At 43.7% G+C, this 13,530-nt stretch overlaps 1 protein-coding gene across 3 annotated transcripts in view; it reads right to left on the bottom strand.

Moving 5' to 3' along the window:
* The window catches only part of diaph2 (diaphanous-related formin 2), a 567,387-nt gene that overhangs the window by 351,950 nt on the left and 201,907 nt on the right, over positions 1 to 13,530 (bottom strand). For all 3 annotated transcript variants that reach the window (XM_055643895.1, XM_055643898.1, XM_055643897.1), the window contains exons 14-15: positions 6,548 to 6,649; positions 6,013 to 6,107 (exon numbers count right to left, since the gene is read on the bottom strand). In XM_055643895.1, coding sequence (XP_055499870.1) covers positions 6,013 to 6,107; positions 6,548 to 6,649 — 197 coding nt within the window. The remainder of the gene's footprint in view (positions 1 to 6,012; positions 6,108 to 6,547; positions 6,650 to 13,530) is intronic.

The raw sequence follows: 13,530 nt of genomic DNA, 5'->3' as shown, positions 1-13,530 counted from the left end.
GTATAGAGAAGGTGCAGATAAAACAAAAAGTACAAGGGCCACACTGAGGTAGAATGGGAGATCAGATCTCTATGTTTAGCTTCAGGGGGGTCCGTTCAATAGTCTGACAGCTGCGGGGAAGCAGTTGTTCCTGAATCGGGCAATATATGCTTTCAAGCATATAACTTCTGCTGCATTAGAGAAGGAAGAAGAGGGAATTCAGGGTTGTCAATGGTCCTTGATCATGCTGTCTGCTTGTGCAAAGTGGAGATCGAGTCAATGGGAGGATGAACTGATGAACTGGGCTGCATCCAAAACGATCTGCAGTTTCTTCTGACCATGGGCAGAGCAGTTGCAAAACAAAGTCATGGTGTATGTGATACAATACTTTCTGCAGTGCATGGGATCCAAGGAGAGATAGCTGAATGGATAGAAAATTGGCTTCATGGAAGGAAGCAGAGGGTGCTGGTGGAAGGTTGCCTCTCGGACTGGAGGCCTGCGACTAGTGGTCTCAGTGTGCTTATAGTTTTGGTGCTGGGTCCATTGCTGTTTGTCATCTATATAAATGATTTGGATAAGAACGTACATGGCAAGATTAGCAAGTATGCAGATTTAATTGAATTGAATACTTTATTGTCACATGTGACAAGTCACAGTGAAATTCTTTGCTTGCATACCCAAGGTATGCAATTAGTCACCACATAAAGGGAGTTTACAAAGTTACAAATTATCCTGCACCAGGTCCCCCTTAGTTCTCACCCCCTCTCCTGCCTCCCCCTCCCTCACGGCAGTCCCCCCACGCCAGGTCCTCCATTGTTCTTCCCGCCCCCTCACGGTGGTCCCTATACGCCGGGTCCTCCTTTGTTCCTTCCCCCGAGAGCAGCGTCCTCACTCCCATGTGGTCCGTCCTCATCCGTTGGTCAGCGCCCCTGTCGACTGCCGCACTGACTTCTCCACTATCACCACCGGGTCCTCTCCGGAAGCCTCCATGGTGCCGACCCAGGCCCCAGCCATGGGCTACATTGATCCAGGCTCCTTGAATTGGGGGACTATGTATAAACACTGCTGTAATTAAAATCTGACAATGTGCACTTTTTTTCTATATCAAATCTCACATTGTGGAGTACAGAGCCAAATAGATAATGGGTCTCCAAAAAAATTATGGAGGGCACAGTAGGATTAAGGTGAAGGGGAAAGGAATATGAGGGGTAACTTTTTCACACAAAGGGTGGTGGGTATATGGAACGAGCTGCCAGAGGAGGTAGTTGAGGCAGGGACTTTCGCAACTTTTAAGGAACAATTAGACAGGTGCATGGATAGGATAGGTTTAGAGGGATATGAGCCAAACCCACGGTGGTGGGACTAGTGTAGCTGAGACATGTGGGAATGTGTTTCAATCTATGTTGTTGGACCATGACAAATTGTTGGTGATTATGCCAAGGAACTTGAAGCTTTTGACCATGTCCACATCAGCACCTATGGTGCAGGCTAGGATGAGTACTCCAACTCATTTCCCAAAGTCAATGATCAGCTGATATGTTTGCTGACATTGAACGAGAGGTTATTGTTTTGACACAATATTACTAAGTGCTCTATCTCTTTCCTGTATTTCATCTCGTCATTGTTCTAGATCTGGACCACTACATCGGTGCAATCTGGAAACTAGTAAATGGAATTCGGCTGCACAATCATGTGTGGAAAGGGAGTACAGAAAGGGGCTGAGACGTAACCTTTGAGGGTAGTGGTGTTGAGAATTATCATGGAGATGTTGGGTCGCATATCCTTGCTGATTGCAGTCTATGGGTCAGGAAATTGAAAATCCATAGTGTGTGTGCGCTGTGTCCTAGGCCCTGGAGTTTGGAGATGAGTTTGTTTATTATCATGTTGTCTAAGGTGGCGCTTTAGTCAATAAATAGGACTATCATTGCAACTGGAGAAAGTGGTAAGTCACTAGAGACATGCTGAATTTTGTTAGTCTTCTGAGGAAATAAAGGCATTCGTATTTCCTGGCCCTAGTGTCAATCTGGTAGGATCATGACCTACTATTGATGATAGTTATGCCAATGAACTAGAAGCCTTGTCACTACAGTCAAGAGTGTTTCATTGTCATGTGTCTCGGAAAGGAGCAATTAAATTCTTACTTGCAACTGCACCACAGATAGGTAAACAGAGCACGTTTGCGCCTCTACAAGTTCATATATAAGATAGGTGCCAAACAGGCAGTGAATCATTTTATTTTATTTATTTGCAGGCAGAGAATATTGCCAGCAAGACCAGTATTCATCGCCTACCCCTAGTTCCCCTAACAAAGAGATGGCAAATTGCTCTTTTGAACTGCTACAGTCTTTCTGAAACAGTTGTTGACGAGGAAATTCTAGAATCAGATGCAGAAACAATGAAAATCTGCAAAACATTTACATTTTAGGATCCATCTGATGAGGCTCTTTGGGTGATAAACACAAATAATTTGGAAGGTGCTCTTAAACATCCTTGGCAAGTAATTAGCTAATTGGTTAGTATTTATAACGGCCACAGTGTTGCGGCCTGGACGAGGTCAGGAAAAGGCCAGACATCCGGCAGGTTCAACAATAGTTTTTAATGTCGCAGCGAGAACACACACACCCCCGAGCAGGAGCTCGGGAAACCCCGTGGCAGACCAACGCCCCTGTCCCTCAATAGCCGAGGGGGATGAACCAAGGAGTGGCCTAACCACCAGGGACCGCCACAACAGTGTGTGGGAACTGGAGAGTGTGAATATTTAGTTTGATGGATAGGGTACAGGTCAAGCAAATAATTTTATTCTCGAATGTAACAAGCTTCTTGACTGTTGTGGGAGCATGACACTATCCAAAATAAAACCATTTCAGGCAAATGGAGAGTACTCCAAGCAAATGGCTTGAGGATTGTAAATAGTGGAAATGCTTTGGGATGTCAGTAAGTGATTTACTTGCAAAAGAGAGCCACCTCTGACCCACTCTTGTGGTGACAATTTGGGGAAAATTAGTCTGTCAAACTAATTTTGGCCACACAAAATGATCCCAAGGTAATCATAAGGTCATCAACAACAATGGTCGCACAATAGTAATATTTCTACATGCTAACACTGTCCTATGATAACCAATGGAGAATGATCGAATAATTCTAATGGTAGTAGCAAGCATAGGATGTAAAATCAGCTATATTGAAGAAGATTTGTCACATGGGGGGGGGGGCATTTGGCTCATCATGTCTAAACCAGATCTCAGGGCAAACAAATTAATATTCCACATCTATTTCCTTGTAAGCTTGCTAACTAAGACTGTGCAATGGCTGTGCCACTGCACCGCCAAACAAATCTATTCACACTTCCAGCCACAAGACAGTACAAGAAGTAAGCAGGTATCAGAAATAAAAATGAAGCAAGAAATGACCTACATTGTGACAAATGCCAATATGCACAGCTTGATTTATTGACGAATTTTCTTTCTCTCTGCATACACTAATTTTAGCAACAGATTCTGCTTCAAGTCACACACATCCCTGGCGCTGCTTCATCACTGGGACCCAATCTCGTAACTCATTAACAATACCGCAATACCGTGGGTGTATCTTCAACAGATGGACTGCTACATACAAGCAATACGGGCAAAAAATGTTGGCCTGACAGTGATTTCCTGAAAATAATTAATACAATCAAACTGTGACAATCTGGCAACTGATAGTTTTAAAACGGCAGTTGTTCAACATCTAGCTCTCGCATTAATCCAGAGTGTGAGCCGTAGGTATGGATTAACAGTCGGCTACGTGACGGGGCGAAGATCCAGAACCAACAGGAGTGGGATCAGTTCCAGAACATCAGGAGACAAATGCATGGATAGGTTTGCAGCCAAAGAAACGTTGAAACATACAACCTACAAACCATAAGATCATAAGACATGGGAGCAGAATTAAGTCATTCAGTCCATCAAGCCTGCTCCGCCATTCAATCATGATTAATCATTTTTACGCTCTCATACCCATTCTTCTGCCTTCTTCCCGTAACTTTTGATGCCCTTCCTAATCAAGAACCTATCAATCTCTGCTTAACAATGCCCCAAATTGCCTCCACAGCCATCTGTGCAATGAATTCCACAGATTCACCACCAAATGGCTTAAGAAATTCATCCATTTTCATTTTGCCCTCTGGTTCTAGACTCTCCCATTACTGGAACATCCTTTCCACGTCCACTCTATCTAGGCCTTTCATAATCCGGTAGGTCACAAAGAGGAATCCCCCCCTCAACCTCCTAAACTGCAGCAATTATTAGTCCACAGCCATCAAACGCTCGTCATTCGTTAACCCAATCATCTTTGCCCACTCTCCCAATCTGTCAAAGTCCTTCTGAAGCCTTCCTGCATCCTCAACATCACCTATCCTTCCACCTATCCTCGTATCGTCCAAAGCCATCAATTTTCTTATACATATAATGTGAAAAGTAGCAGACCCAACCGACCCCTGCGGAACACAAGTCATTGGCAATTAACCAGAAAAAGGCCCCGTTTATTCCCACTCTTTGTCTTCTGCCAGTCAACCAATGCAGACTAGTACATTCCCTCTAATACCATGGGTTCCTATCTTGTCCAGACCCTAAATGTCACCTATCCGTGTTCTCCAGGGATGCTGCCTAACTGCAGAGTTATTCCAGCAACCAGTGCCTTTTTTTTTAACTAATAGGATCTCTATTCTAAAAATTGAAATAAAAAAAAAATTTGCTCATGGTAAACAAATTCTGCAAGAAGAGAAAAAACTGATGCATTGATTATGCGTAGATATGCAGCGACAGATTCATGTTTTGAAATTATGATAATATTAAGGGACCATTGTTTAGTTACTGTCCAATGTAGAGACTACCTAAATTCTATAGCAAGGATACTTCAAAGACCAATGATGTTTGGATGATTGAAAGATAGTGTGAAAACAAGCCCTTCAGCCCACCAAGTCCATGCTGACCATCGATCACCTGTTCATACTAGTTCTACGTTATCCAACTTTCGCATCTGCTCCCCACACCCTAGGGATAATTTATGGAAGCCAATTAAGTTAGAAAGGCACATGACTTTGAAAAATGGGAGGAAACTAGAGCATCTAGTGGAAACCCATGCTGTCACAGAGAAAACGTGTAAACCCCACACAGGTAGCCCTGAGGTCAGTATCGAACCCGGTCTCTGCTGCTGAGATAGCACTCTACCAGCTTGCCACTGTGCTGGCCAAAAGTTAATTTACGACTCCATTTCTATCATTAGGTGTTAATGAAAAGGAAAATTAGGCATATTCAAAAAAAAATAACCAATGCATCAAGATGTATTTTTTGCTCAGTAATTTGTTTCATTCCTGACACTGTATCAGAATAAAGAAAAATATTCTTAAACTTAACCTGCATCTGGGCAGCACAGTGCGCAGTTGGCAGAGCCGCTATCTCACAGCGTCAAAGGCGGTGTTTCGAACCTGACCTTGGGTGCTATCTGTGAGGAGTTTACACATTCTACCTGTGGCCGTGTGGGTTTCCTCCAGGTGCTCCGATTACCAACCACATCCCAAAGACGTGCGATATGTAGGTTAATTGGCCTCTATAAATTGCACCGAGTCTGCAATGAGCAGATAACAAAGAACTAGTGTGAATGAGTGATCGGTGATCCGAGTGGACCCGGTGGGCTGAAGGGCCTGTTTGCATGCAGTATGTCAGAACTAAACTAAACTAGAAAGCAATGCCAGTGTTCTGCATGCAAAATATAAACTACTGAAAATATTCTATTTTAAATAAGCACGATTGAAACAAATCATTTCAAAATAAGCCATCTATAATTTTAACAAGAAGGGTGATATTAAAAATTGGAAAGAAAAATAAATTCTGGACAGTTTCAGGGGGAAATGGTGAATTAGAATTTACAGCAATTAAACATGTATTCCAATGTAGTACCTTCAACATGTAAAATATGAGCACGTCAAAGCATTGTGTATCACTTTAATCAATCAAATTGATATATCCTCAATTACCACACATTGTCCAATCTTACCTGAATCATGGACTCACTGAGTTTCTCTTCATCCACTTCTAAAATGATATACTTGATTTCTTCATAAGGTATACGATATGAACCCAGGAAGATTGCTAAACAAAATACATAGTTGCTTAACAAATTACCATTTTGTATTTAAACAATGACATAATTACAAACTGTGATCAAACAAATTTAAAAAATGTGAAACTAAGAGAAACATCAGCAGTTGATGACTGAAATATTGTGCTGGGAAATTGAAGATTTTTTCATTTCAAACTACCAGCATGTAAAATTTCCTTTGTTAATAAATCATAGCATCTTTGCCAATACGGGAATGGTTGCGAGTCTTTGTAGTTAGTTATTTGATAAAAATGGGGTACATGGGAATTCATCGTTGAGGTTGCTAATAAGTTTAGCATGATCGCATTAAATGAGGAAGGAGGACTGAAAGCTAGTAGCCGACTTCTGGTCTTGATTTGTATGTTCATATGTAAAATAGATAGCATGCAATGCAGTAATCATCAAAATTGATAGAATATAAAGGACTTACATAAATTTTGTGCTGTTTTGGGGTCCAAAATCTTTAACTCTTTCACTTTTTTTTTAGCTGGCACAATTTTTTTCTCCTCAACTTGATTTTCATCCTTCTTTGCTGCAATTAAAAAAAAAACTTTACAAGCAACTTACACTATAACAAATGATGAAGTTACTACTCAAATACTGATTTGTTCTCAGCAGGCCTTGAAGAGAAAATATATGCAAATTTAACAGACTTAACAAAAGTGGCTCTGCAGTATTTGAGGATGATGATGACCAAACAGTTCATTATTGATATAAAGAATGGAATAAAGGAAAAGTATTTGTATCTTAGCGTTCTTCACTCTTAGGGAGATCCTAAAGCTCATCACAGCCAACCAGTGCTTCACAAATGTTGTTGTCATGTACAAAGGGTTCATAAATTTCCACATGATAAAATATAATCAGCTTTATTTAAGTGCTGTTGATTAAGGGATAAACCAGGAATCATCGGAAAGAATCTTCTCCTTTTCAAAATAGTACTACTCAAGATTTTTTTAATTCACAGCATTTGAGATGTTAAAAAGCTGCACCTCTTATCGTAGTGCTTACATGTTATTTTCTGAACTGTATGAACTCTAGGCAACGACTAAGATTAATTTATCTTGTTTGTTATTGTGCAGAAATACTCATTTTATAGTACGACACACAAAGATTAATCATTAAAGACTTAAGCCCAATTGTGTGAACCACAAGAAGCAGTCAGCAGCTTCAACGGCATCAGCTCAATTGCCTTTGAAACCTTTGTCCACTCTATATCCCTGGACATTATTCTTCTAGTTGTCCTGGCCCATTTCCCACTTTGCACTGTATGAACTTTAGTTCAGGCGAGACACTACTGCTCAAATCCTAAATAGTGCCAAGTCACATTCATCCATCAATGTTTTTTTTCTCTGAAATGTAATGCCAAGACCTCTATTATAAAATTCTCCTGCGATTTCAAATTCATCCTGTGTCTCACTTCTCCCTACCAGGTCTACAATCCTCAATGATCTCTATATATAACTGATCAAGACCAATATTTGAAATCATGCTTTCAGTAAGTTAACATCCAGCCTTCATACATAAACCCTCTTGTTTATTTACATACGGCATTTGACCAGAAACGTTAACTCTGCTTTCTCTTTCCACAGATGCTACTTGACCTGCTGAGTTATCTCCGTCCCCTTTAATTCCTTAAAATTAATTCTGCTTGTTTTGCAAAATAATGGGCCTGTCCCACTTACGCGACTTTTTAGGCGACTACAGGAGACAATGAGGTCATCACAAGGTCGCCACATGTTCGCCGGAGGTTTCCGGGGTGTTGCCTGCATGGTGGTGAGTAGTTCCCGCATTCTCGTAACTAGTCGCGGCTTTATTCTGGTCGCTGCTAATTATTCAACGTTGTAAAATTAGCGGCAATCAGAATTTTGACGCCATGGAGAGTAGCGAGAATTCTCGTGACGTAGGTTCAGTGGTAGTGGGTCGCCAGGAGGTCGTAGGTTCTCGTAGGTTGTCGCCAGTGCTGACCGGTGAATTTCATTGGGTCATTTGGGGAAAAAAACGTAAACAGTAGTTTTCAGAACCAAGGATATTCGACCGGTAATGTTATTGTCTGCCGAGCTTCACAGCCGTGTATCTATGGCTTTTTAAAAGTTGTCTCCACTCCTTCTCCCCACCTCTTTTAAAGGACTTAAGTGACCCTTCCAATACACCGTCCTAATTACAGCGCCAACCTTCCTGTTCATCGTGGTGTGCGTCTGTATCACATTGGCTTTGCACCGTGTGAATTTCACTCAGTGCTCCCCCGCTTGCCCTGTCCCCTGCCTGCATAACTGGCTGGTGAAGGAAGCGATGTGTGTATGTGTTCCACTCTGACAGTCACGTTCCAAACGGCGTTCCAGTCGCCTGAAAAATCGCCTAAGTGGGCCAGGCTCATAAGAGTTCCTGCAATAAAATCTCACGGGAAATCTTAGTTAAAGATGCTACATATTAGCAAGCATCTGTAACAAAGCTGGAAATATTCACATTTAGCCAAGAATTAAATAGGAAACCACATACAAAGGAGCAATTGTTCAAATAAATGACAACAGTGCTACTTGGTGATTTATACACAGAAGAGTGATATGAGACGTTCCAATTTTGCCCAGCAAAGTTATCCTAAAATAGACATTAGTAATTCAGGTACAGATATGAAGAATGGTGATGGTGTAATGACCTAAACATGAAGATTTTTCATATTTTCCATACTGACAATAACACCAACAGACATGGTTAACTGCAAAAATAAAACTGAAATTCAAATTATAAGAAAAATGAGAATCTGTTTCTAATCAGGTGAAATGTACTGCACTCAGTCCATGTGTATCTACAACCACCCGCAGAGTAAATTAACTGCATCAAGTTCCTTCATTTGTAATTTGAACAAATAAACTTTTATAAATGCTCAACGTCAGTTTATCTTTATAATGCTGATATTCTGCGTTATCTTATGGTTTGTAGAGGATAGGCAAAAATAAGCTTTGTGGCTTCAGCCTATTCCTTTTTCGGTCATTGATTATGTGAACGTTGTGTGAAATGGATACAGTGTTGGTTCATATTCACACAGATTGTAAAATTTTGTTCTTTTTAATGTATGACTGAAATAAACTATTAATTCATTCATAAACTATGTATATATTAATCCATTCAAGATACAACCATTTATACAACATGGTTCAGAATCTACAAAACTATCCATACCCTTGATAAAGATTGAAATACATGCAATAAAAATGGAAAGAGGTAAAAAACAAGCTTTAATTCTAAAACACAAATTTCAACATATACAACAGTTCTGATTATAAGACTACCCTTCAGGCAAATTAAAGTTCCACAGATCTATTTCACAAGTAGATAGGGTGGTAAAGAAAGCTTTTGGTGTGCTGGCCTTTATAAATCAGAGCATTGAGTATAGAAGGTGGGATGTAATGTTAAAATTGTACAAGGCATTGGTGAGGCCAATTTTGGAGTATGGTGTACAATTTTGGTCGCCTAATTATAGGAAGGATGTCAACAAAATAGAGAGTACAGAGGCGATTTACTGGAATGTTGCCTGGGTTTCAGCAACTAAGTTACAGAGAAAGGTTGAACAAGATAGGGCTTTATTCATTGGAGCAGAAGGTTAAGGGGGGGACTTGATAGAGGTCTTTAAAATGATGAGAGGGATAGACAGAGTTGACGTGGATAAGCTATTCCCACTGAGAGTAGGGAAGATTCAAACAAGGGGACATGACTTGAGAATTAAGGGACAGAAGTTTAGGGGTAACACGAGGGGGAACTTCTTTACTCAGAGAGTGGCGGCTGTGTGAAATGAGCTTCCAGTGAAGATGGTGGAGGGAGGTTCGTTTGTGTGTGTGTGTGTGTGTGTGTGTGTGTGTGTGTGTGTGTGTGTGTGTGTGTGTGTGTGTGTGTGTGTGTGTGTGTGTGTGTGTGTGTGTGTGTGTGTGTGTGTGTGTGTGTGTGTGTGTGTGTGTGTGTGTGTGTGTGTGTGTGTGTGCGTGTGATTTTGTGTGTGTGTGTGTATGTCATTTTGCCTTGGAAACATTTTTTCTCGAAAACCAGACACAAATACGCTGAGACTTTTACATTTTCCGGTGGCGATTTAACTTACGATTTTGGAAATCGACCCCTCCCTAAATTTGATCAATTATTTCCCCGGATTTTTAATAAAGTTGCTCACAAAACAAATTGGTTTTTTTAATCAAACCTTTGTGGCAGCTGCGGACGTCACAATGCCCGTGCTCGCGGCACCGCGCCCCACCCCTCCCCCCTCCCCCCGCACTCGATTAAAGCAGAAGCTCTCAACGCGCAGGCGCACTTTCCACCACCCTTAACCCCCCCCCCAGTTATTTTTCCACCTCCCGCTGTGCTGAGATCCAGAGGGAGTAATGACCGCCAGGACCACCTTCTCATCCCGTGCCCCGCGCAACGATAACGGCTGCTGCCGCCTGGCTCTCCTTCACATCCCCCCCCCCCGGCCCAGCTCTGTTACGCTGACGGAAGCCACGATCGGCTGGGCTTCCCGCTGCTTTTCACCTTCCACAGATCGCTGACTCTGAGGCCGATGGCTGCTGGGCAGATCTACCCCTCTCCTCCCCCCCCCTTCTCCCCCCCCCCCCCCTCCCTTCCCCCCCCCCCCTCCCCCCCCCTCTCTCGGCCCTGTCTCTCTCTCCCCCCCTCTCTCTCTCTCTCTCCCCCCTCTCTCTCTCTCTCTCTCTCTCTCTCTCCCTCTCTCCCTCCCCCCTCTCTCCCCCCCCCTCTCTCTCCCCCCCTCTCTCTCTCCTCCCCCCCTCTCTCCCTCTCTCTCTCTCCCTCTCTCCCCCCTCCCTCTCTCTCCCCCTCCTCCCTCCCTCCCTCTCCCCCCCCCTGCCTTCCCTCCCCTAAACCTCTTCCACCCCTCCCCTACCCCCCACCCCCTTTCAGCCCCCCTCTCCCTCCTCCCCTCTCTCCTCCCATCTATTTCTCCTCCTCCCCTCCACCCCCTCTCCCTCAGTCTCTTGCCCTTCTGCCTCTGCCCCTGTCTCTCTGTCTCTCTCTCCCATTCTCTTTCTGCCCATTATCTCTCTCTGCCCTCACTCTCAACCCCCCCCCCCCCCCCTTAATAATATTAATATAATATCAAGGGGGGGCAGTTAGCGTGTGTGTGGGGGTGGTTAGTGCGTGTGACGCCGCAGGCCGCCCCCCCAGCCCCCCCACCATCAACGGGTCTGCACTTGGTCTAGTTACTTTATAAAAACATTGGATGCCTCTAGCACTCTTATCTATCTATATTACTAAAACTCTGTTCATGACCGGTTTTGGCTTTCTGTGCTGTGGTTTCAGAGAGTACGCCGCCACCTACGGCCGTCATTTTTGGCCACCTCGCTCAGAGCCCCCCTCCGCCGCATGTGTGCCGAGGATTTTTCCCGTCGATGAAAATTGACAGAGATATTAATGTTTTTACAACATTCCCCATTCTCTCTGCTGCCCCCTCTGGAGGGAGGGAGAGGGACTATAAAACCATGAAGTGGTGCGCCTCAATCAGTCTCTGCAAATGGTGTGCCTCAATCAGTCTCTGCAAGTGGTGTGCCTCAATCAGTCTCTGCAAGTGGTGTGCCTCAATCAGAGCTTTGAATGACACTGACAAATGTCTACAGTGTGAGTATCCTTAATTTGGTTTGAAAATGAAAATATGGTTAAAGGTAAAAAAGCACTGCCTGCAAATGGTGGTTTGGGTTGAAGTAAAAAGGCACTCTCTCTCTCCCCCCCCCCCCCCCCCCCCCCCCCCCTCCCCCCCTCCTCCTCCTCTCCTCTCCTCTCCCCCCCCCCTCTCCTCCCCCCCCCTCTCCTCCCCCCCCCTCTCCTCTCCCCCCTCTCTCTCTCCCCTCCCTCTCCCCCCTCTCATCCCCTCCCTCTCCGCCCCCTCTCTCTCCTCTCCCCTCCCCCCACCCAGAGACAGACTGAGAAAGAACAAATAGAAGGGGAGAGGGGAGAGAGAGGAGAGGGGGTGGGGAGAGGGAGAGAACAAATAGACCTCTCCTCTCCCCCTCTCCTCTCCCCCTCTCCTCCCCTCCCCCACCTCCCCACTCTTCTCACCCCCCCCCCCCCTACCCCCCCCCCCCCCTCCTTCTCCCCCCCCTCCTCCAATCCCCCCCGTCTCATCCAATCCCCCCCGCTCTCCTCCAATCCCCCCTCTCCGGGGGGGTGGGGGGGGGGGGGGGGGGTAGTTAGTGTGTGATGCTGTATGCCGCCTCTTCCCCCCCCCCCCCCCCCCCCCCTCCGCTCCCTCCCCCCCCCCCATCCATCCACAAACGCACGTTGGGGGAACAGACTGCACTTGGTCTAGTTATTATCATATCTTGAAAAGGTCAAAGTCATTATTCATTTCAATGCCTTTCAGGTGGGTCAGTTTTACTCCTACACAAATATCATGGGTACAAAAACACATCAGAGGTGACTCACCACCTGACATCACAAGGTCTTGTTATTATGTACAAGGCACCAGTCAAGAATCTGATGCAAGTTCCACTCCAATGATGCGATCTTGATCCCGTTCAAAATATAGCAAGTCTTTTGATTAGTAACCAATTCATCATTGTAAACATTCATTCTCTGTGAATCTGGTGCACAATGCTACTCCTGAAATCTCTCCCAAAGTCGCAATCACTACCAACAAGGAGGACACGGGCTTCAGATACACAGGAACACTACTGATTTTTTTTTAAAGATCTTATAGTATGATACTGAGGCGGCTCATATTAATACTGTTGGATGGTTGTACATCTTTGAAATTCTCCACCTCAAAGAACTGCAGAGGCTGAGTAACTTGATGTACTTAAGGCTGACAGATTCAGAATTTAGGTCTGAATAGAATGCAGTCCAAGGTGTTGAGAAGCAGCCAAGAAAGTGAGCTGATGCCACAATCAGGTTATCTTATTGAACGGTGGAACTGGTTCATGGAACTACATGGCCTACTGCTCCTATTTCTTATATTATGCTCACTCATTTCGGAGAGGTAGAGCTGTTGGACCCCAACAGTTACAATTTTATTTAAAAAAATGAAATGTATATGTGCGTTGTCCACATGACAAATTGAGTTTTATAATGTAATGACAGGCTTAACTTCAAAAGAAGTGTCTTTCAAGTAGAACCATGTCCACATTTCAACTGGCTGAGCACAAGCTGGCATTACTGATACACAAGAGACTGAAAAGGCATTAGGAGGACATGGCATATTGGAATTTTTTTGTCACATAAACAAAGGATTTCTTCTTGAGAAAAATGAGTTTACTGAAAGCTCTTGAAAACACCATCACCTTGTCTACTTAATACTGTCTACTTTTATAAATACAATTTAAAAGTTGATGAATAGTTCAATGATATCAGCAAACCAAAATGTATAAAAATACCCTTTATTAAAATGTGATTTTTTTTCCATTACAAATGTCAAATTGTGGA

Source organism: Leucoraja erinacea, chromosome 12 (genome assembly GCF_028641065.1).
Source record: "Leucoraja erinacea ecotype New England chromosome 12, Leri_hhj_1, whole genome shotgun sequence".
NCBI lineage: Eukaryota > Metazoa > Chordata > Chondrichthyes > Rajiformes > Rajidae > Leucoraja > Leucoraja erinaceus.
This window is presented reverse-complemented; position numbering and strand designations above follow the sequence as displayed.